Here is a 24,334-nt window from a genome sequence, read left to right as displayed (position 1 = left end):
TCCTCTTCAAACACTACACAAAATAGACACGTAGGGGAAATAATTCTTTCCTTGTCAGTTTTAAGTTAATTCTCCAGAGAAATCTTTCAGTAGAATAAATAAAACTCAAAGTTTGAGAACCGAGAGGGACTCTTCATCAGTGACTGTAGTGATAGGACAAGGGGTGATTGGTTCAAACTGAAACAGGGGAGGTTCAAGTTAGATATAAAGAAGTTGTTCTTTACTGTGAGGGTGGTGAAGCACTGGAACAGGTTGCCCAGAGAAGCAGTAAATGCCCCATCCCTGGCAGTGTTCGAGGTCAGACTGGACAGAGCCTTGGGCAACACGGTCTAGTGTGAGGCGTCCCTGCTCGTGGGAGGGGGTTGGAACTGGATGATCTTAAGGTCCTTTCCAATCCTAACTATTCTCTGATTCTAATTACTACAGGACTTCAAAAACTTAGAAGAATAACGTGATTGAAGGTAACATCAAGAGTGTAGAAAAAGATAGAACTGGACATTCAGAGCAAGTATAGGACAGTATCAAAAAGACTATTAGAGCAATGAAAACCAAAGACAATTAAAGGTTGCAAAAATATTTGGATTAAAACTGCAAGCTTCAAATACTGGAAGCTGTAGCCACGTAAGGAAACCAAGACAAAGCATAAACGCTGGAAAATTAGAGGTAACGCTATAATAAAGTTAAAAAGGAAACAAGAAACCCTCAAGTTCTAGAAGAAAGATTTGCTGAAGATCTGAAAAGTAGCATATTTTTTTTGTGTGTTTTTATTAACATAGAATCATAGAATCATTGAATGGTTAGGGTTGGAAGGGACCTTAAAGATGCTACAATCAATCGGACGGTGTAGAACTGATGATGCTGAGTTATGAGCTGGGTGAAAGTGAATGTTCAAGGAAAAGAAAGAATGAGCAAGAAAGCCAAATTAACAATTTATATTCATTTTCATTACAGGTGAACTTACAGAAGGTGATATAGGAATTAAAGAACCTATCTCAAAGTGGCAGTAAATGAGATTTGAGAGACAAATTCATGTGATAAACGAACTTCTACGTGTAAGTCCAGTTAGCAATGTTACTTAAACTAAGCTTTTTACCAGAGACAAACATCTCTCTTTTTTTAATGATTTTAAGGCAATTCAGTGAATCTCAGACTATTAACCCTGGCTCCATACTACACAATTAATTAAAACAAAAAGTGTGTAGGCTTATAAAAAACTTAACACACTCAAAATAATAAATGTATCTAAAGATGATTAAATTATAGACCATAATGGCCTACTGATATTTTTGGCTGAGAAATACCAGTCGTAAACCACAGATTCCTGGAACTGGGAAAGACTACCCCACATTTATACAATTTCTTCCTTTTCCAGCCTTTCTACCACCATGTAATAGTTTAAACTAAACTTTTAGTGGGTTGGGGAGGGAGGTAGAGGGTGAGTTACTGGAAAAAAAGTCCACTTTGAGTGGATTTTGAGTCCTCTAAGTGTAGTTAAGTAGATGTTATTACCATTCATCTCAGAGAAGGTGGAGAACTCAATGTTTCACACAGTGTGTAAGGTAATCAGTGGCTTTCCACTCTTTTTAGAGGTTGTAGGTAATTTTGCTGTTACTAAGCTGCTTTTTAAAGTTTGGGCCAAACATCTAAAATAAGTCAGTTTGTATTTCGTGTTTCGGTTTTGTGGTTGTTATTTTTCTTCAAAACATCTATTGAGATAGATAGCATGGTATCATCACACATTAACACACCTAAAATTAAACCATCATCTAGTTTTATTCCACATACTTAGGACTTAAAAGCTTTTAAAAAAACAATATCAATTAGTACAGGGTTTCCCATTTCTGCAAAACCCAAATAATCCACTGTACGGATTCTTCTAGAATATAGAGGACAGAAACACACTACTGCACCACAAAAGGCTCAATTCCCATATATCCACATTCCTACCTCCTCATCATACACCCCCCAAACTTTCTCACCTATCCAGCAACCACAGTAGGCAGCACAATGTTTTTGGCTGGCCCTGAGCTCATCCCTGCCAACTGGCACAGGGAACAGAGCAGGTAATTGCTGAGCTCCTGCTTCTGCCTTTCCTCACTGGGACATAAATTAGGATATCTCTTCTCTGTCCTGTTACCAGTCTGCAGGAATACATTTAACTTTTCCCTAAAGCTGGCTGAAATTAGTCAAAATGTACCATGGGGAGAGGGAGAAACAGAGTGATCATATAAATTTCATTTCCCTAGGAAACACAATATAAAAATAACCAGAAAAATACAGCAGACACCACAAATACAACATCTGTCTTGTCTGAATGGAACGATATACAAATTATTGCATTATGTTAAAGTCCAAATTAAATGAAGATGTGCTGGACTGTATATAGACACTAGGATAAAGAACAAAAGTTCTTGAAAGGCTTCTTTCCATTTGTCATTTTGACTGCTAATGGACAGGAAATAAGCCTGGGTCAAACAAAGAGTTTCAGAGCCTAAATGGAAGAACATGAAAAATCACAACGTGCAAACATTTTCCATGTCAGCGATCTTCCTTATTTGTCCATGATGTTTCCTTTCAAAAAATCTACCATAAATTTCATATTTAAGATGTTCTTTTACAAGTAACACGAAAGTCTCTGCATCAGGTAAAAACTAAAGTAACAAGGGAACTTTTTCAGTTGATTGATTTAAAATGTGAAGGTCTCAATAACATGCAAATTTAAGTCAATACTCATTTCAAACAATGAAGAATAAGAACCCTTATCCTCTTTTTGTTGTGAATTGAGTTAATTCAACAGCATCTTGAAGGTTTATTGTATAAATTACTGTTCTCCTCTGTTGCAGAATTCTGGATATAGCACAAGCAAAAGCTAGTGACAGGATGAATCATGCTGTAGTTTGAAAATCTTACAATGCCAGTTACGTGTCCAAAAATAGGCAAAAATTTGGGCTAGGGGAACTTAAGGCAAAAGACAATTACACTGCGATAGAAATTTCTTTCAGGGGTATTGCAATTACTGTTCCTATCCACTCTGAAATGACGGCAGAGGATATTGTTCAGTAACATTTAACATGGTATTAAAAACCAGATGCAGCTGCCACACTGTGATGAAGGCTCATTTCAGTGAATAATCTTATTGCAGTTCTGTTTCTAGCTTAGTTGTAAACTCAGTTTAAATAAGAAACACTCAGGGGGATTTGGCAAGTTACCTGTATCCTGAGTCAGCTCAGTTTCCCCACCAGCTGAAATCATGGAGTGTTTTCACATCCATGCTTTTCTTTGCTTCTTTTCTGTTCTCCCTAACCAGGTATCCCTACTCCCAATGAGACATCAGAAAGTGAAGATGCATTGGCCATGGCATGCCAGATGACAACCCTATTCTCCAAAATCCACGAACAAACACAAAGAGCAACATAGCAAAACAACAAACTAGAGCATCTTTGCTGGTGCTATTGTTTTTTTCAATAGAGCTTCTTTAATTCCATTTGTTTTGTATTAAATCCTCTGAAAATGAAGTGCTGAGACTAACTTTAGATGATTAAATCAGATTATCCATCTTACTGTTAAAAGGTCTTTTCACATATTCCAAGAACTGTCCTCGTCTGACTTCTCCCAGTTGTAAACCTTTTCAATTATGCTAAACGTTCCCAGCACATCTATAAATATTTGCAGATTTATGTTCTCACGTCTTATGTGCCAAACTGTACATATTTAACATTTTGATCTCAAAAATCAATTCTCTTAATCTTTAAAGCTGCTTTTTGCTGCTCTTCCATGAACCTTCTTCAACATTATACCATTAGCTGAGTTTAAGGTTAGCAAGATGATTTAACTATTGGATGTAACCTCCCACATGCCACTGGTTCTCACTCGGTAGAGTCTATATTGAGCTCAACGGTGTGTGTATCAATAAAGAATACATACTAGAAAGAGAACATTAAAAAATGGTTATTAAATCCACTGCTTAACAGATTTTTCTAATAGTTTATCAGTCTCACTGATCAAAATGAGAGCTTTATTTGCAGTTGAATTTGCCTGGTTTCCATTTTGACTGGCTTTTATTATTACTATTTTTCATTAGCAAAACAGTGATTTTAATACTAATTATTTTCTCCATCCATTCATTTTAAGCAGATCTTATTTCAGCCTTCCTCCAAACTAAACAGATTGCTCTTCAAGCACCCAAACAAGAGGTTTTCTCCATCATTCAAAGCCCTGTGGCATCTGAACGCTGAAATACTGAGAAAGAGAAAGCCAGCTGCCTGTCAGCAGGTAGTTGATTCTCATTCTGCATGTAGCAAATCTGACAATTTAATTTATAAATTCAGCTACATAAAAACAAGAAACTGTTTCAGAAAACACTACAGAACTTTTTTATTGCATAGCAAAAATGCCTGTTAGAGCACAGCCAAAGAAACACGCTGTTCACTCTTTCCCTTGTACGATTTATAATGATCAGGTTTTCTTACCTGAACCTGACTGCTGAAGAAGCTTTGTTGCAATTTATTGTAGTGAAAATGTGGGCAACCCTGGAAGCTGGAATGGAAATTCTCACAATTATGCCTGATTTAATTAAGACCCAAAGTTCTATGCAACAAACTGAGGATCTCCTGAGAACCCCCAACATAGTCAAGACTGTTCTTTTTCAGCCTCCATGAACTCTTGCGAAACCAAGTTGGAAAAACTGGTTTAAATACTTTAAATATAAAACAGTGAAAAGTCTTAGACTAAGGCAGCAGATTGCAGGGTTTATTATGAACTGACACATTCAAAATCCAGACAATTAAATGATTTACATTAATGGCACAAAGGAATATTAACCTGAACTTACAGAAGTGACATTTTGAATTTAACAGTGTCAGACCTGCTGCAGTTCATTTCTTCTTTTTTCTGACTCAATTACAAGAACAGAGTGTAAGCCTCTGCACTTGCCAAGAGAGATCTGCAGCTGATGTCTCGTTAGCTGTGCGGTGGTTTTAAGATAGGAAGAAAAGTCCATTGCCTCGTAAGATTTACCTTGCTCACCACCTTGAATTTGTAGAATTTACAGTTAAGAATTCTCTTACATATCTGGCCTCTGAACTTTGACCAAAAGTGAAGGCAGCGTCCCTGTTTTACTGTGGATTGACTTCATCTACAAATTCAGACCCTCTCACCACCTTTGTAATAAGCAAGACCTTGATTTTCTGACCTTTGTAGATGGCTCATTTAAGACATGTTTGAATTGATGCATTGCATAATAGCACAGGACAGAAGGAGACCAATTGGCACCTCACAGCATCCACAGCACACCCTCACTTGAATTCTTACCAAGCATGGGGAGAAAGTAAGCGCTTTTTCTGGCCTTTTTTCACGCTCTCTGCTCTTTGATAAAGGCAATAATGAAGGACGTTTGGTGCCCACCAACATTGGCAGATAATGCCTTAGAAATTCTTTACTGTATAAGTGATGAGACACTGGAATAGGCTGCCCAAGGAAGCAGTGAATGCTCCATCCCTGACAGGCTGGACAGGGCCTTTAGCAACCTGGACTAGTGGAAGGAATCCCTGCCCATGGAAGGGGGTTGGAACTGGATGACCTTAAGATCCTTTCCACCCCAAACCATGCTATGGTTCTATGATATGCCTGGTTACAGAAGACAAGGAATACAATTTTACTACATAGATATATCTGCATCTTATGGTAAATAAATGGTTAAGCAAGTAGATCCCTGAAGCCCCTTAAGACTTCACTCAGCTGCGGGGCAGACCGGGAGAACTTTCAACATTAACTCATTGTCTCTTATACCCTATTTCAGGATTGCTTCAAACATCTGCATTCTTGATTATGCATCATGGGACAATCCTCTCCCCACAAGCATAAATAAGCAGAACTCAAGGATTACAGGGAACATGGTCAGAGGCAAACAATTTCCCAGCACAAGGCTGTTTTGCCACTCTTTTCAGACATAGTCAGCTGAGTGAACATAGGTTGATATACCCAGAGAAAAACCTGGGAGGAAATGATGGCTGTTTACTGACAGAACACCATCTCTTTCAATAGGATTGCCGATAACTGAATCAGAATTAGGCAACAGATTAGGCCCTGCAGCATGTTTAAGGGCTTCATCAAGCTAACCATGGATGCCTCTACAGACCAGCCTAGGTAAAGTTTAAAGGGACCAGTTGTCAGGATTAAACACATCCTAAGATATATGGAAGATGCACTTAATGAAAACTCTCCCTGTAAAGCAAAAACCTGTGCATGAGGGGAAGACATGATTTTGGCTAGGTATTTAGAAAAACAAAAACCAAACCAAAATCCCCAGTTATTTCACATACTTTCCATGCAGATCTGCTCAAGCGGCTAAATAAGAGAAATACCAATTAAGTTCGGAAGACTTTTACATAAACCATAAACTTTATGTTACAATTGGGGGGGAGGAGGAGGGAAGTTCTTTCAGTAACATTTCTCCTGGATTTTACAGTAAAGGCCTAAGGGAAGGATCAGCGTTGAAAGTTTTTTATTTTGCTTTGACTTTTTAAGCCCAGCAGCTGTTAAGTTATTGTTTCTTACTTTTGTTGAGGTACAATGTAAAATAAAAACAGCAAAACAATAAAAGAAAAGGGAAAAAATTGAATCCAGAAAATGAAAGCAAACAGAACTTTCATTCTGAAATGACAGCTGAGAAGGTGAATTATAAACTACAGTTTCTTATACTGACTAAACCAATACAGCTCAGTGCCTCCGATAGAATTTCAACAATGAAATCTCAGCTGTAAACCAAAAGGAAATCAGATTCAAGACTTTAACAGCCCAAGTAAAAGTACAAAATCTGACTTCTAATTTGCTGTCATTCAGTGTCAGGTATGGGCAGAACCCAAACTTTGTTTCATTTAATGATAAATAGTTATCCTTAGCAGATTGGAAGACAAGATATTCCTGATATTTTTCACTCTAAAACATAATATTGAATGACATGAATTATTCTGATGGAGAATCTACACAGCGAAGCAAAAGAGTAAAGAAATGGTGTTCCTGATCACTAAAGCTAAAAGTATGGAACAAACAGCAACAGATAATAAGCACTTAAAATCTAAACGCATTCATGAGCTAGTAGGCAATATATACCCAATGTAACAAAAAACCTCCAAACCTGCCTTTTGACAGGTCTTGTAACAAAACATGTCTGAAAGAAATTTAAATACTACAGTATTTTCCCCCAACTCAGCAAAGCTTTAGGCACCCTGATTAAAAGCAGTCACATCTTTAACTACATCTCCAATCAGCAAATCACTTAAAATAAAAGTTTCCACTGACTTAAATGCTGATCAGTATGATGAACAGGCAAAGAATGAAGCGAATGCATACGATATGAGCTGAAGCACTTGGCTGAACTGGAGCCACTATATATAGCCCCTGCTGCTACCAGACTTGTGAAAGTGTACGCAGCTGAACAACACAGAAACTCTACCTTTGAATTAGCACCTCAATCTATTTTTAAAGATTTCAGGATTAAATACTTTACTTACATAGTGAATTCCTGAGAATAGATTGAGAAGGCAGGGGTAGGATAACATTGTCTTACACAAAACACAGCTGGGGAAAACTAGCACACAAAAAAACCTGAGCTTCACACCCAATCTACTCTGTGACTACAGGAAAGCATTTGCAGTGAAGCGAAGAGCAGCCACACTGTCCATTTAAAAGCAGACAGAATACAAACGACTTTTCTGATACTGAATGAAGAGGACTATGCACGCAAATAATAAATGCATCTGAGTAGTTTAACCTGCATAATGAATCTTCTTGAAAGCTATTTAAAGGCAATGCTGTGGTGCTTCCAGGTCAATAAAGGGAGATCGCTTATTAAACCTTGAAAGGCCTGAAAATGTGCCATTGCAGGGATAAAACTCTGAATGTCATTAATAAGGTTCCTGGAATTTTGCAAACAGCTGTTCCGGATACTATGCTCTGACTTTGCAAGTAGCATTAGATTTACTTTACTAGAGCAGTTCCTAAAAGAATAAAATGATGCCTATTATGCTGCACTTTCAAGCAACAAAATGCTTGATAAACTTGCTTACCAATAAAAGCCACACAGTTTTAGGCCTCTTTCATAAAAGCTGGACACAATTTACTCCTAAAAGCAAAATATTCTCTGTCTCATTTTTAATCATCTTTTTACAAAAACTATTTCAGTGTTTCATTATCTTTGCCTAACATAAAATTAAAACATAATATTTGCTATATACAAAGGTCATTATTTACTGTATTAGCTGCTGTGAAAAACAAATACATATCCTTTTGGCAGTGCCATTTATGTAATTACAAATTTAAGTCCCCTGTCAGTCTTCTCCTCTGCTTCAGAAAGACCAAAAGTTTCTTTAAACTTGTGCTTCAGCATAAGTCACATTTTATCACTCTTCTTGCTCTAGACTTTCTCCAACTTGTCCACTTTTGGACAAGCACTACCGGAGAGAATGCTTACAATTTATTCCTCACATCCCAAGACAATCATTTACACGTGCATTTGAGGTAAGTTTCTGTTAGACAAACACAAACCAATGTAATAACACACCACAAAAGCCAAGAGATATGGAAAGAAGTCATCAAATTTGACAAGAAGCAGGAGCTATCCTGTTCCCGGTAAAATAAACCATCATGAAAAAATGTTTGAACTTCAGAACTTGTCCAATGCACATGGATTGCTTTAATCAGAGTCTGCAGTTAAAGGAGGCTAAAATCCCAAATGAGGAGTTTAGAAAGTTTGTTCACATAATTCTTTACGTATATGTTGCCATCGATATTGAAAGTTTCCAACATGATCTTGAAGTTACAGCCAATATAACACAATGAGACAATAGAGACAATGAGTCAAATGTACAACAGTCAAAACAAGGCTTACCTTGTTGCTGGAAGGGTACTAACACGTGTAAAGAAAACAGAGGGCTCTACTTCCACATGAAGGCCTAGTGAAAGGTTCCGGTAATATCCTTCAACATGTCCTGGTCCACCAGAGTACTTAAAATTCAAAATAGCTTCCAGTGTCTAGAGAAATAAAAGTAAATTACTCATTAGCTATGTTTCATTACTGTGCATTTCACAAGTTCAATTAAATTAGCCCATAGAAGTGATTTACCAACAAAGTTTCCACGCTCTCAAGAATTTGCTTTCCTAATCCATCCATTCTATTATCTCCAGAAAAAAGGCAATCTAACGAATTAGGTAAACATCTTAGGTAAACAGATGCTTTTTTTCCTAATCCTTTCAAAAACTAACGAATACAGAACAAAGTCAGCTGGATGTCCCTTTACATAATTCCTCTCCATACCACATTTAAGATAGAAAAAATGAAGAGCTTATTTTTGCTTAATAGAGATTAGGGTTTATTAAATGATATGCTCTTTCATATTCTTGACAAATAATCACCAATCCATTACCTTCATAATCAAATGGAAAACCTTTAAAGTTTTTGAGTGTGGACAGACAAAGATTATGCAAAACTAAAAGCATCTGGTCTCTCAACAAGTCATTGTAAACATATGCTCATCTCTCAACTAACATTAAAACAACACTGGTGACTAGATCTAGTGCACGAACCTTGTCTGTCTTTGATGTTAGTTTTATAGAACATGATTTGTTAGCAAATATTAAAAATGATGATGATTAGTCTTACACACTCATTACTCTCAGTAGCACAAAGCCTTTACTTCTGTGATGGAATATTGGGCTTTGTATCTTTTTTTCCTTAATGAACAGAATGTGGGAAGCTTCCCAGCATACCAGTCCCCGGGTTATCACCAGTGTTCAAGCTCAGAACAAACCTTTGATTCAACCAGACTCTACACTACCTCTTCTTTCATTATGTTCCTGAAATAGAATTTGCTAGAAGGAAGGCAAGAATTTGTGAAGTGTCACTGGATTTTATTTATTACTCTGTTACCCAGGCAGCTGCGATTGCCACATCTCAGAGCAAGGACAGAAGGCGGCACTGGCACAGGGTACCCAGAGAAGCTGTGGCTGCCCCATCCCTGGCAGTGTTCAAGGCCAGGTTGGACACAGGGGCTTGGAGCAACCTGCTCTAGTGGAAGGTGTCCCTCCCCACGGCAGGGAGTTGAAACCAGATGAGCTTTAAGGTCCCTTCCAACCCAAACCATTCCATGATTCTATGATTCTAGGGATTACTGACAACCCTCTACCCTAACATGGACTTTGCCATACTATGTTGAAGCCTATGTCTAGAAGGAGAGCTGTTTCTAAAAAAGATTTAGAAACAATGACAATCTCTTTTTTAAGGAACTATCTGAGGATTTTCTACCTTACAATAAAACCCATTTCTGTTTGATACTATTCTGTTTCTAAGTCCTGCTGAAGGAACAGAAACAGGGATACAATCCATTTTTTAGAACAATCACAATCCAGTGATTTAAAGAATACCAAAATCAAGAGTTGGACGTTTTGCTGTATGTGCACACTTAAATGTTTTGCCTATTTCCCACTTGCTTCTAAGTAAAGTGGGCTAACTCCAATTCCTAATTTAGTTTCACTAAAATTCATGAGAGCCACCTTACAATAAAAACCTTCACTGGGCAGTCTGGACATACCTGTCTACTCAGTTTATGTCAATTCCTAATTTGTAGTTAATGAACTCAAATTTATGTTATGTCAGGAGAACTAATCAATATTAAATACAATAATAAAAAAAAAAATGCAAGCCCATTCAAAACATACTTCATCCTAATGAACCAGCTGGACCATTTAATAAAAATCAGAGCCAGACTCTGTAAGTGCAGGGATCTAACATCGCTCACATCATATTGTGAGAATGGACTTCAATTTCAATTAGGAAATTGTGAAAACTCCAGCTATAGAATCATAGAATGGTTTGAGTTGGAAAGGACCTTGAGATCATCTAGTTCCAACATGCTGCCATGGGCAGGGACATGACACACTAAGCCATGTCACCCAAGATTCCGTCCAACCTGGCCTTGAACACTGCCAGGGATGGAGCATTCACAACTTCCTTGGGCAACCCGTTTGTTCTGTATTATTGCTGTAATAGACACAGTATCCTGCTTGGGAAAGCTACTGTGGTATGAATCCATGGTTCATTCTACACAGGACCATGGCACAAAGCTGCTTTATTAAGCCCAGTCCCGTATAAATAGAGATAAACACATAATAAATGTTAGTTTAAGAGGTCACAGACCATTAACATTCCAGATGCAAAAGCCTTCGTAATGTCCTACACCAAATGAAAAACCTCCAGAAGACAGACTAAGAAAGACAACCATTATGTGCCATTGATGAGCAGGAGAGTTTAAGGGCATCATCATAATCTTGATCCCTGTCATAGTGAAGAATTTGTCAAGAAAACCTGCTGATGACCCTACCTGTGTCCCACAGAAAAAGGAACAGGAGAAAGAAAACCTAATGGCCTTCTAGTAATCTAGACAACAGAAGGACATCTCACCCAAAATGTAAGATCTGACTGGGGATATTTACTATGGATGGTACAAGAGATTTTGAATATCTATGAGAACCACAGAACACCCCAACCTATATTCTTTCTCTGGCCATGTTAATTTGCAGAGTTCATAGGAACATACACACAGGCACAAAGATAAAACATCAGGCAGGCTTTATATCAGGACTGTAGATGTCTGTGGAGGAGGGGAGCAGGAGACTTCAGGAGATCAGAGAAAGTTCTATTGTTTTGGATTAGTATCATATCAACAACGTGTTAAATAAAATAATCAATCTCCTTTAAACCCCTCTCTGCACACATACCTTGGACTCCACATACAATATGAAAGGTTCATTTTCTATCTCTAGGATAGAAAAAAAATCCTATACTTTCATAAAACTTAGAAAGCTCCAATTTAAAACAATTTACCACTCTCTCCTGCAGCACCTGCACAGAACAACAGCACAAATGCTACAGCCCCTGCTGCAAATAATATTGTATACTTACTCCAGTGCCCTTGTCAAACCTACTCCAGCAACAGACTGAGCTGCAGATTCTACTCATCTTTACAAATATCAATAGACTCTACTAGATTTGCCCAAACTGTGTCACCAAAAAAAACCAGCAGGGTGTCACCATGAATAGAATTTTGCCTCTGGACAATCCACACAAAAGAAGCAAGGAAGGCTGGAGTACACCGGCCTCTCAAGGCAGGCAGCCAGGAAAAGAAGCTGAACACATCTAGAATTCACAATATCTATGGACAAGGCAGGTGGGATTCTTGTTTTTAAGCGCAATTGCATTCTGGAAACTCCATAGTGAAAATAAAGGTAGATTGTTTAACCTGTAGGATGACTTTGGCTTGATAAATTTTTTACTCCTTCATTGGTCCTTCCTTCTATTAATGAAGAAAAAGTTTCTGGCTGTAAGTTCCAGATGACAAGACACTTGACCAATGGCACCAGATGTTGACTACCTTCCGATACCTAAAGGGACCCGCAAGTAATCTGAAGGAGGACTTTTTACAAGGGCCTGTAGGGACAGGACAAGGGGAATGGCTTTAACCTGCCAGAGGGGAGACTGAGATGAGCTCTTAGGCAGAATCTCTTCCCTGTGAGGGTGCTGAGGCGCTGGCACAGGGTGCCCAGAGAAGCTGTGGCTGCCCCATCCCTGGCAGTGTTCAAGGCCAGGTTGGACACAGGGGCTTGGAGCAACCTGCTCTAGTGGAAGGTGTCCCTGCCTGTGGCAGGGGGTTGGAACTGGATGAGCTTTAAGGTCCCTTCCAACACAAACCATTCTATGATTCCATGACAAGAAATATTTTACAGATAAACTATTAAAAACCTACCATTCTGGTTTCTATCATGCATTTTGTCCTCAAACATTTTCTACATAGAGCAGGTACTGGTTTAAAAAAAACTAACAAAAAATCACTCTCTCCAGTCTGTTCATGGAAACCCTTCCCATATTCACTTTCATACTAGAATTCAAAGCAAAATTAGAAAATAACTGCTATTTGAATAACACTAATACATCTAAATCTTTGGTTTAGTAAAATCTACAAAGTTGGAACCAGTCCAGGTCAGGAGCTCCTGGGTTTAATTCTTCCATCATCTGTTTTGCTTAGTAGATGTGTTTCTTTATTCTTTGTTTCTTTCTTCCTAAGCAATTTTACTAGCAGTAACTCTGATTTTATCCCTGTGCATATCTTACTACTGGAAGAACCAGAAGACTCTGGTTGATAACATTTTTTCTCATAGTACTGCATCACCGCATATCCTGCATTTTGTGTTTCAGATAGCAAAGCAAGATTTTGTCCTCAAATTTTTTCCCAAACTGGAACATTAATTTTGGAAATATTTATTATCAGTATTATCCATAATTAAATTAAGAAACCATACTTTGTAAGAAAGGCTCACACACTGCATTTTCCAGGTCTTTTCTAAATTCCTTTAGTATAGTAAAAATGACAGTAAGTAGATCTCAATATTTAGTACATGATGAAATGCCAGTACTTAGCTACAGGCAGTTTGCTCCTGAGACTCTGCAGATCCTGACTGCAGTTAACTGTAAAGAAATACCAGAATGTACCATTGCAGGCTCCCCATTAAGATACAACCTTTAAAAAAAGAAAAAAAAGGATCATGAAGACCAGACTAAAAATATATAAATTCAAAATATGATCATCCCATTTCAGCTCTTGAACTGCTCATAGAAAACAATTCTTACTAATGAGCATAATTTCTTATGGAAATAGGGCTTGAAATTTGAAAGAAAAATTATTCTTGGTGTGGAATCATAAAGTATGCCCTCCATTAAGAAAAACTGAAATGAAATTTGCCCAAGAGTAAACACATTTTCTTCCCAAATCCCATCATGCTCCTGATCTGCTTCTAATGCAAATTAGCATGAGCAGGACATGCTCCATCCATTCATGAGTGCTTAGCCATTCATTCTTTTAGGCCCTTTTGCCATCGGATGTTTTGTGTTTTCTGGTGTATTTTTTTTCTGTAAGCAGACTATAAACCCCAATTTTTACAAACTGTCTCTGCCTGCCTCCTTCTTTCCTTTCCTTCTCTGACCATTCCACTCCCATATTCAACTCTGACGGGCAATCATTGATATTCATCAGTAATAAAGAGAAATAAAATGTACTATTTCATCAGTTCCATCTTGCAAAAGGCGCGAGAGAATCTCTCTACAGAATTAATTTCTCAGTTTCTTCTCTTGGGTGCCATGCTTAAATTCTTTTAAGAGCTTTGAGGTTTGTGAGAAAAAATCACAGATCAGGAATTTCAGCTACTTAGCTGTAACTAATAAATTATCTGGCAGTAACAACAAGAAAGTGAGTTTCTCACATTAACCACACTCTTCTCAACAGCAGCAGGTAACCCTGGCAATAAATATGTTAGTAGCATTAGCCAAGAGATAGCCAGCCAAAAGAGTGCTTGGAGTGTCAACACTGCTGGCACAGATGGTGTCCCGAGGCCTCAGTGATGCAGAGATAGTGGCATCTCCAGGCCTCTGCCCTTCCATAGCTTCCTCACTGCTGCTGGGACATAAGGCTGGAAAGGGTCCAGAGAAGGGCCACAAAGATGATGTAAGGACTGGCAAGCTGCGTGAGGAAAGACTGAGACCTGGGCTTGTTCAGCCTAGAGAAAAGGCGGCTCAGGGGAGACCTTCTCACCATGTTCCAGTATTTAACGGGTGGCTACAAAGAAGATGGAGACTCCTTTTTTACATGGGAAAGACAAGGGGTGAGGGACACAAATTACTCCCATGGAGATTCTGACTGGATACAAGAGGAAAATTTTTCACAGAGAGAACAATCAGCTATTGGAACAATCTCCCCAGGGAAGCGGTGATTCCCCAATGTTGGACATTTTGAAGATTCAGCCGGACAGGGTGCTGAGACATCTAGTCTGAGTCATGTTTTCCCTAGAAAGGTTGGACCAGATGATCCTTGAAGTCCCTTCCAACCTGCTGTCTTATGATTCCTCAGGGCTGTTGTACATGCATAGCCTCACGTGGCCTCCACGATGCTTCAGGCTGCAGACTATGGTTCCAAACCATGCATGCATTCAAGCTGTCTCCTGCTCCTTGCTGGCTCAGGCCAGTCCTACATGCTCATCTCCATTCACACTGAGAAGCTGCATGGTTTATCCCCATCCACACAGCACACAGTTATCACAGAGTGGAGTAGGGTTTTTTTGCCCTACTCCAACTAAATTTTTTATCCTTCTTTCTATATGTGGCTCCATACCTCAATTTCCCATCTTTACTATCAAAATTACCTGGCCTAAGCATTACTGGACCAAACCCAAGAAGTCTTGAAGACCACAACCATATATGACTTTTTTTTGCCTTTTTCATGGTTCATAAGAAGTAAATCACATCATATATTGATTTTTTTCATTAAAATAATAGATGGAATGAATGCACAGTGATATCATTCCAATTTGCAGATCTAAGAGATCTACTCACTGCTCTTTTACTGAAGAACATTAGTCTTTCCACTTACTGCTACTCTGTCTGATTTTCTGATACACAAAACATACTTTAGGTTTTCTGTATTTTTAGAAGTGACACAGCTCTCTTTTTTCTCTTATTTAGCTAAAAAAATATATTCTGTATTTTTAAGGAGACATTAAACAGCCAGGAAAGGACAGGAAGTACCCATAGATGTCTCTGAATACAAACCATGAAGCAAATCTAAATCTACTGGAATACTTAATCGATCAAGGCAGAATCCCTATTTTTCCCACATAGTAAAAGGAGACTCTCCCAGTAGATATTGTTCCTTAAAGCACCAAATAGTATAGTAAGTGATGGCAAGAGCCCTGATACATGCATTATAAAAAGGATATGCATATGTAATCAGGTTGTAGCGCATATGTAATCATCCTCTAGGACCGAACTGCAGCAAGCATTCTCCATACTAATTTTTCTCCTCTGTATTCTATTAAAAGGATACATGGCAACCACAAAAGCTATGACAAAATTCTTAATAACTGATTAAGCGATGAAATCAATTGTGCCACTGCAGCGAGTCAGACCTTTTTATGTACAAATACAAACAAAGCCTCTATTGTTATTCCTGTTAAACTGCTTTGTTAGTCTAAAGCAAAATTAAATCTAATTTTTAGCATGTGTGTTAATCAGGTGAATTTACACAGTCTATCAAGCAAAGTGCCTGGGTGCTCTAGTGCAGTTTTGCTCAAGCACACCTTCTGCACACACACAGACTTCCAGTAGCAATTCTTGCAGTACACCAATGTTGATGTAGCTCATCCATCCACATTAATGTCTCGTTAAGCCCCTGAACAATGAAACTGCTGCATCCCTTTGTAAAAATAGCACAATGGCAATGACAAGTAGCTTAAGCTAAATATAGCTCTTGCAGGCATATGCCGGGGATTAAATAGTACATTTTACCCCTCCCCAATCCTAAATCAGTAAGCTTCAACTAGGAATCTCTCGTGAATACACAGAGGAGCTCAATAAATCCCCCTTAAGCTTGCCAACCATATTCTGAATCTGTGCTAGCTAAAAATAGCCATGTTTATAATGAGAACGGAGATGTGAGCAGAATAATATGAAGTTTACAGGCAAGCTGCTATAGTCATTCCGCACTAACGAATAGGGTGAATCAAAGGTCATTCTATCACACAGATAGACTGACAGATAAAATACAATATACAGCAATTTTTTTACTGAAGAGTATTCATCTCACATTAAACTGCATTTTCTAATTGGCTACTGTAGCCACACATTCACAAGTTATTCTGTGTGTGTTTTTTAGCTAGAACACAAGCTGTTACTTCCAAGAGGGAGGAGAAGGATGGGAATATAAAGCATTACTCCTCTGGACAGTATTTCCTCCTAGAGTTCAATTCCCCTCTGGAAATATTCAGGAAATATAACACAATATTAATCACAGAATTCTCTTTTTATGAATTAAAGGCAAATTGCATCCAGGTCTCTGCAGCAGAACACCCATGTGGCTGATGCACATTCTTAACTACCTTAAGGGTTTTACCTCCATCAACTTAGACACGAGCACTGCTGACCACAGCTACCACAGAATCTCATTCTTGGCTGAGATATAGATGAGAGATTTAAAATAGTTTAATCATAAGTAATTTTTATGTGGAAGAATCCCATCTAGAGTTTTCTGTCTACTGCAGAAACTACACTGCAGAACCTCTTTGAGAAAATGTGTACTAGGAAATTAGGCAGCCCTGCTTGCTGTTCTTGGAGGACTTTAAGGAATGGGAGAGCAAGTCATCACATGTGTTCCTCAGTGACTTCTCTTATTCTGAAATCATGCCCTGATTCTGAAGTACAGAAAGGAGAGTAAATGCAGGGATAGATGTTGATGAACAAATCACACACACACATAAACACCCTTCAAATAGGAAATTTCTCTATGTGGAGACCAACAACTCAGCCTAGTTCTCCCAGCAATGGCAATGTAACATAGTGGTTGCTGTAAAGAAGCATCACTGAATGTATTTTGTCACTGATACCTGTTCCTTACACCCTGCAGGCAGAGTTCCCAAAAGTAAAGGCACAAGATGCTGGCAGATACCTTCTCACTAAAACAGCACATCCATGAGAGGTGGAAAAAACCAACTCCAGGCCGTAACAGTGCAAAGAACATGTGTCAGTGTAAATGCCCTACATGTCATTAAATTATAAAGGAAATAACACAGTATAAAACCAGTCACAACCCTAAGAAAGGGGTTGTGAAAGCAGACTCAGCAAGCCAGTATATATTTTGAGTTAAGCAAAGGAGTATTTTAGAAAGCTGTATGACAATGTTTGCAAGTGTGAGTGACAGTTTTCTTCTCCAACCCTCCCACCCAGGAGGGGAATCAAAGCACCACCACCAAGCCTTAACAGGTTCATATGCAATATCCTGAAGTCTCTGGGTAACACAATGAAGTTATTCAGTTTTACTTTATTCATGCCAAACACTTCCACACTGTTTCACACTTCCTCAACCCTGACCAATCCCTCCCCTGTTCCTTCTACCATGTCCTTTGCGAGAAACAGGGTTGAGATTGCACACAAAGTGCGGTAAACACAGAAGAAACTTTTTGGTTGGCTCTTTATTCCTTTACTTTCTTCTATTCCTAATATTCTATTTACTTTTTGCATTGCTACTACAAAGTAAACTTCACAGACTTCTAAAATAATCTTCATAGAATGTCGTATACCTCCAAGATCTCCATCCTGAATGGCAACAGTTAATTAGGAGCCCATCACTATGTATTTGGAATTAAGAATGCCTTTTCTTCATGTGCATTACTTAATGCATATGTGGATCAGTGTTCATCTCCCATTTTAACAACTCGCCTCTACCACATTATAAGCCTGCAGTCTTTCAATTTGGTTTTCATGTATGCTACCCTTGACAAACTATGACACAATCCTATTCACCCTAATACCCAGATTCTTCATGAGCATGCACAGGCACAACACAGATCCATACAAATTAGGCTGGAGACCACCTTTCACTGAGTAAATGGGCTGTTTATCCTACCTTGAACCAGCTCTTGACTCATGACAGGACCTCCACTTTCATCTCACCGCATATTTGTTTCTCTCAAAAAGCCTTTTGTGAGAGTCTTTTTGGAAGTGTTTTAGGAATCAGGTAAGCGGTGTCAATGATTTTTCCTTTGTTCATGAGCTCAGCACATGCTTCAAAGAATTCTGACAGATTCGCTCACCATGAGTGCCTTTCCTAAAAATCCCTTTCAACAGTGTATGCCAACATATGTACCTGATTACTATTAACTCTGCTGTTACATTTCTGGTTTTACTGTATTTAACTAATAAGAGCAAAGTAATTGTATTAGTTACTCTACTGCCCCAAGAGCAATATAAAACTTAACTTTTCGAAGTTTCTGAAGTTCTAAAACACAAGAGAATAAGAAGATTATATCCCAGACAAAGAGAGAAGAGTCCCATACACCCCCTACGGGTGTATGGTCTGACACTGGTCCAAGACCATCACCATTACACACATAAGCAAGATAGAGCTTCTATTTTACAACACACAAATCTATCCCATACAAAGTGCACAAAGAAAGTACAAATGGTTTCCTGAAGATCTCAAATCCATTCACTGTTCAAAACCGTCTCCTGAAGGACCCAGTTCCACTCACTATTTGTGTACTTCTTATTCATAATATTGCTGTGTTCTACTCTAAATGCAAATGATACTCACACCCTCAAAAGACAAACTAAATCATCCTCTGCAGTAACTAAAATACCTTAAAAAGAAATCAGGAAAGAGCTTTTCGGTATTCTTGTGTTAAACAATCCTCATATTTTACAGGAATTCCTGTGATTAGGAGGGATAAGCCCAATTAAGAAATTGTTTAAAAGTAGGAGCAAGTGAAGAACAAGGTTTTAAAACAGGAATGCTTGAACAACTTAATCAATGGATCTGTTTATTCAGCACAGCCATTAACATATAAATATGAAAGACTGAGTACTTCAGATTTTTCAGCTGCTACTTGGGTTGGAAATAGAGGCTCTAGTAGCACAATCATTTTCAAAATCAGTTAAGTTACTGAGCTAAATTTATCACTGATCTAATGAGTTTTATATGGAATGAATATTGTAAATTCCTACTCCTTTATTATGATGATAAAAACTAGCAGAAGAAAAAATAGCAAAATTAGTTTTCAGGGACTAACACTTCAGAAATTAAATTTTTCCTGTAGTTTAGCTAGAAATCAGGTCCTACCTCAAGCTGCAGAACAGCAATAGCAACACTTTCTAATATATCTTCTTTCTTTCACTGGGCATACTATCCGAAAGCTAATATGCCAAGCAACCAAGCATCCACTCACATTATTAAAACATACATTTCTCATAATAAACCCAGTGTATGTGATTTCCTCAAGTGTTTTTCCTCAATACAGGGAATTTGGATGCATCTCTTCAGTAAACACAAGAAGATAATTGCAGGTACAAATCACAAGTAGAGATGACACTAAAACTCATTTCCTTACTTCACTGATCCCATTTTGCCACAATTTAGCCCGGTAAACACGGTCTGTGCCAGCATGCTCCAGCACCGTTGCCTGTTCCATGTCCCACCTGCACTAAAGATGCCTGAAGGCTGAGAATACACTTTGAATTCTGTGATGTTCCAATAAAACCAGACAAATTTTTCAAAGGCAAAGGTCTTAAAGCAGATGAAAGGCATCACAAAATGTTTTCTCAGAAATATAGATTTATAAAGGGCCGGTCAGTGACAATTTGAACAGCACATGTCACACTAGTCTGCAGTATGCATTTATCATTGATTCCTGGGCATGATCTCACAATTCGGAAAATGCTTGGACTGCCATTGGTTTTGAGCTGCCACTACTCACACATCTGTATTCTTCACATAGATCAATTATGCTCTAAAAGTAATAGAAGATCCTATAAAAATAACCTTAAAAATGAGGCTTAATGTATATTGTTACTTTTGGTTTTTTCCTTCCTCCAACAAAATACATTCTCAAAAGTCGACTGGAGGTCATTACCATTAGGTCCAGTAACTCACCATTAACAAGAGAATTACTCAGCAGGTTCAGATATCTTTTCCTGAAGGAAACACGACAAATTCCAGAATCTAAGTTGTAAAACCACCTAAACCCATCATATGCTAACAAATCAGAACTCTCCACTTTCTAACAGAAGGAAGATAAAATCTTTTGTGTGAACAGGAAACAGTCTCCGATTCCTTCCTATATACAAATTCAAATATCTACATATTCAAGAAGCACCTGGACAATGCTCTGAGTAATATGGTTTAATTTTAGGTAATCCTGTGAGGAGAAGGGAGCTGGACTCAATGATCCTTATGGGTCCCTTCCAACTTGAGATATTCTGTGATTCTATGAAATATTATAGATGGATAGGTAGGTAGGTAAATTAGATAAGATAGGTAGATAGATAGATAGATAGGTAGATAGATAGATAGATAGACAGACAGACAGATAGGTAGGTAGGTCGTACTGGTACCTGATCTTTAAATCACTATTTTGATTTTATTAGGGATGCTAACTTGATTTCCAATCTAAGGGGTTAGCACACATTTAAAAGGATTACAAATGCTTATTTTAAAAACACACTGAGTCAGCTCACTCAAAGAACTTCATAAATATGCAGCAGGAAACTCCCAAACAGTGACTCATAACTTCAGAGGTTTAAAAAAGACACATAATCATGAATTTTCCAACTGTTACTCATACTCCATTAAATCCTAAGCCCAAACCATCCTGCTTCTGTGAATTCTACTTGACCATCCATTAAGTTCCACAGAAATAAGAGCGCTAGGGGAAAAAAGCAACCAAAAAGAGATAACTGGGAAGAGTGCTAATTCTTAACAGCTTACATGAAAAAACTATTTCACATAAACATACACTGAGCAATAATTCTTTCCCTTACAACTGATGTGTAGGTGGATTTTGTCTTCACCTTATTTAAGAATGAATGATTGATTCAGGAAAACAAAGAAACAAAACCTAACATTGACAACTTTTTTCACCTAGAGAAAAGAAAAATGAGAACATGCAACAATCTCAAAACTCTATTTGTGTGTATCTATTGAAAGTTGCAACAATCCTGTTATGTTCTTGATTAGACAATGTACTGATATCCTATTCTTATGGAATTTATGATACTTACAATACATGTTTAATGGGTTACTGCTAAATATTGTCACCATGCTCCTATTTGCCTTGCAATTAAGAATATGTGTTTAGTGAGTTACTGCTAAATATCATAATGCTCCAATTTGTCTTGAAATGAAGTATCTTTTTCAATTTTAACAGTATTAAAAATGTATGTCATCATTACTTTAAATGTAGTGATTCCTGTACAGCCAACAGGAAGAATATCTTACAAACTCATTTTTGCAAATCTTAGTAAGATACCGCAGGGTTCTGTAGACACTTTAGTAATCATTTCACCGGAAGGCAAGCTAATGTATGCACAATGTAAAAACCATATGCATGTAGATTAATCTAATCACAGGAAAACAAAAATCAAAACACCTATCCATCCTATTTGTCATTTTAATGACAAAACTGCTGCATAAGATGCAATGAAACCCATACGGATTAATTTTAAACAAAAGGGTTAGACATCTTCCTATACTTCTGAAAATGTACAAACCATACCCAATAGCCCATCGTGAATTATTTTGCCTAAAGAAGGATATTCTAGTAACCACTAAGGCCTATTTTGAGCATTTCAATGAAAGCAAATGAACTCCACAGGGCTCAAGGAGTGTGATACACGTAGAATCATAGAATCAGCTAGGTTAGAAAAGACCTTTCAGATCAAGTCCAACCTTTACCCCAGCACTGTCAAGGCCACCACTAAACCATGTCACCAAGGGCCTCATCTACACATTTTTTCAACACTTCCAGGGACAGTGATTCCACCACTGCCCCAGGAAGCCTGTTCCTGAATAGAGCCCTGATATGCTACATACCCACTTCCCACAGCAGGCCAGGACACTGCACTTGCATGCAAACAGGCTGAATACTTCCCAGTTATTGCAGCAATAACTGGGATAATTCCTGGCTAAAAGTCAGGAATAGTTTCTGGTATGACCCCGTTCAATTACACAACAGCCGACAGTCAAAAGATATTCAGTATCCTGTTGGAAAAACTGTGTGGGATACAAAGTTTTGAGACAAAATAGAGATGCCAAAAAAAAAAAAAACAATGGAAAATTAAAAGAATTATGATAAACTGGTCATTTTGATTTTTTTAATTCAAATTGATTCAACTCGAATGATGGTGCTTTGCTTCAGTGAAAACCAAATCAAATTTGTTCTCTTTGTTTCTTGAGGGGGTTTGATTTTTGTTCGGGGTTGTTTGTTTGAAGATAGAAGTAACTACATGACAATTAGATTTGGTTATTTAAAGTACATAATTTCAACCATTCAGAAGTCCTCCTGTGCCTGCTCCACTTTTTTTAAGCTAAATGATTAAAATCAGGCAAGGATTCTATATTTTATTTGCTAAAAAATGTATTCCCTTCCAACTCACAGGCTCATTCTTTTGCTTGCTTACCAGGAGGAACTATGAACACTAAGTATTACTCATCTGTGTTCTGTTACACAGGTTTTTACTGAATACAGTCAGGAACTGTAACATTTAAAAGTCAAGAACAATTTACCAGTAAATTTGTATTACCATTTCTTTAATAGAGGTAAATAGTAGTCAAAGCTTCCTTTCAAGTCAAGCAACAATGAAGTATAAATAGTTGACTACATTTATTACATCTAGATGACAAGTGTCAAACCCTGCTTAAAAAAAAAAAAATAATAAGATTATAAAGAATCAAGTTGTTCTTGTCCATCTCTACCATTTTAATTTTATCACACCAAATGGTAAACAATCTGTTTGGCAACTTATGATCTATTTTTACCAGGTAACATGAGGGGAACTTTTTCCTATTGAAATAAAGACATATAAGAACACAGATTAAATATATAAGCCTCGAAGCTTTAATATATGGAAAGTGTAAATTACTCCTAAAGATGCTGCTTAAGAGTTGATTTGTAATTGTTTGCCTAAGGCAACCTATCTGGATTCAACCTGCATCAGAGAAAAAATGGAGCTATATGGATTTAAAAAAGGAAATTAACTTTTCCAAAGCAGACAAGAAATCCAAGTGAGTTCTGAAAAATATGAGGTTTTAGAGTTACATGTAATATTTCAAATATTTGGTTCTAAAATTGTGCAAAGGTAACTGCTGTAGGCACAAAACATTAAAAAGAAAATATCCAGGTTTAAAATACCACAGGATAAAATGAACCACAAAATCATGATGGGACCTCAAGTCAGCCAAAACTTCTCTCTCCTAAAAGCCTCTTTCCCCCCCTTAGAAGTTACAATTTCTAAGCACAGGTACCATTTAAAGAAGAAAAACAAAATGAGACACAAGAGCATTTTAAAACCTTTCTAAATAAGTCCTCCCTGCCTACCTGCACATTTTCTATCAGTCCACTTTGGTGACTTTGTGTGAACTCTGTACAATCCACTCTTGGGCTTTATTGGGTGCATTTTCCGGATTTGGTTTGTCTGGATGAGGAAGATCCTTTTGTCGTCAATCTCCTACTTGTTCTAACTTACTGAGGTTTTGTTCACATTGTGGAGTGGTCTTGAAGCATGCAAACTTGATTATTTCAGAGTGAACCCTGAAGGACTGCATTAGAATCTATTGCCAGCAGGTCAAGGGAGGTGATCTTTCCCCTCTACTCAGCACTGCTGAGACCCATCAGGAGTGCTCAGTTACCCAGCACAGGAGAGATATAGGCACGCTGGAGTAAGTTCAACCCAGGGTCATGAAGATGATTA

At 37.8% G+C, this 24,334-nt stretch overlaps 1 protein-coding gene across 2 annotated transcripts in view; it reads right to left on the bottom strand.

The window, feature by feature from the left end:
- The window catches only part of TRAPPC9 (trafficking protein particle complex 9), a 481,851-nt gene that overhangs the window by 312,392 nt on the left and 145,125 nt on the right, over window positions 1-24,334 (bottom strand). For both annotated transcript variants that reach the window (XM_030504527.1, XM_030504536.2), the window contains exon 18: window positions 8,888-9,030. In XM_030504527.1, the coding sequence (XP_030360387.1) occupies window positions 8,888-9,030 (143 nt within the window). The remainder of the gene's footprint in view (window positions 1-8,887; window positions 9,031-24,334) is intronic.

Source organism: Strigops habroptila, chromosome 1 (genome assembly GCF_004027225.2).
Source record: "Strigops habroptila isolate Jane chromosome 1, bStrHab1.2.pri, whole genome shotgun sequence".
NCBI lineage: Eukaryota > Metazoa > Chordata > Aves > Psittaciformes > Psittacidae > Strigops > Strigops habroptila.
The sequence above is the reverse complement of the archived record's forward strand: the minus strand, read 5'-3'. Positions and strand labels throughout refer to the sequence as shown.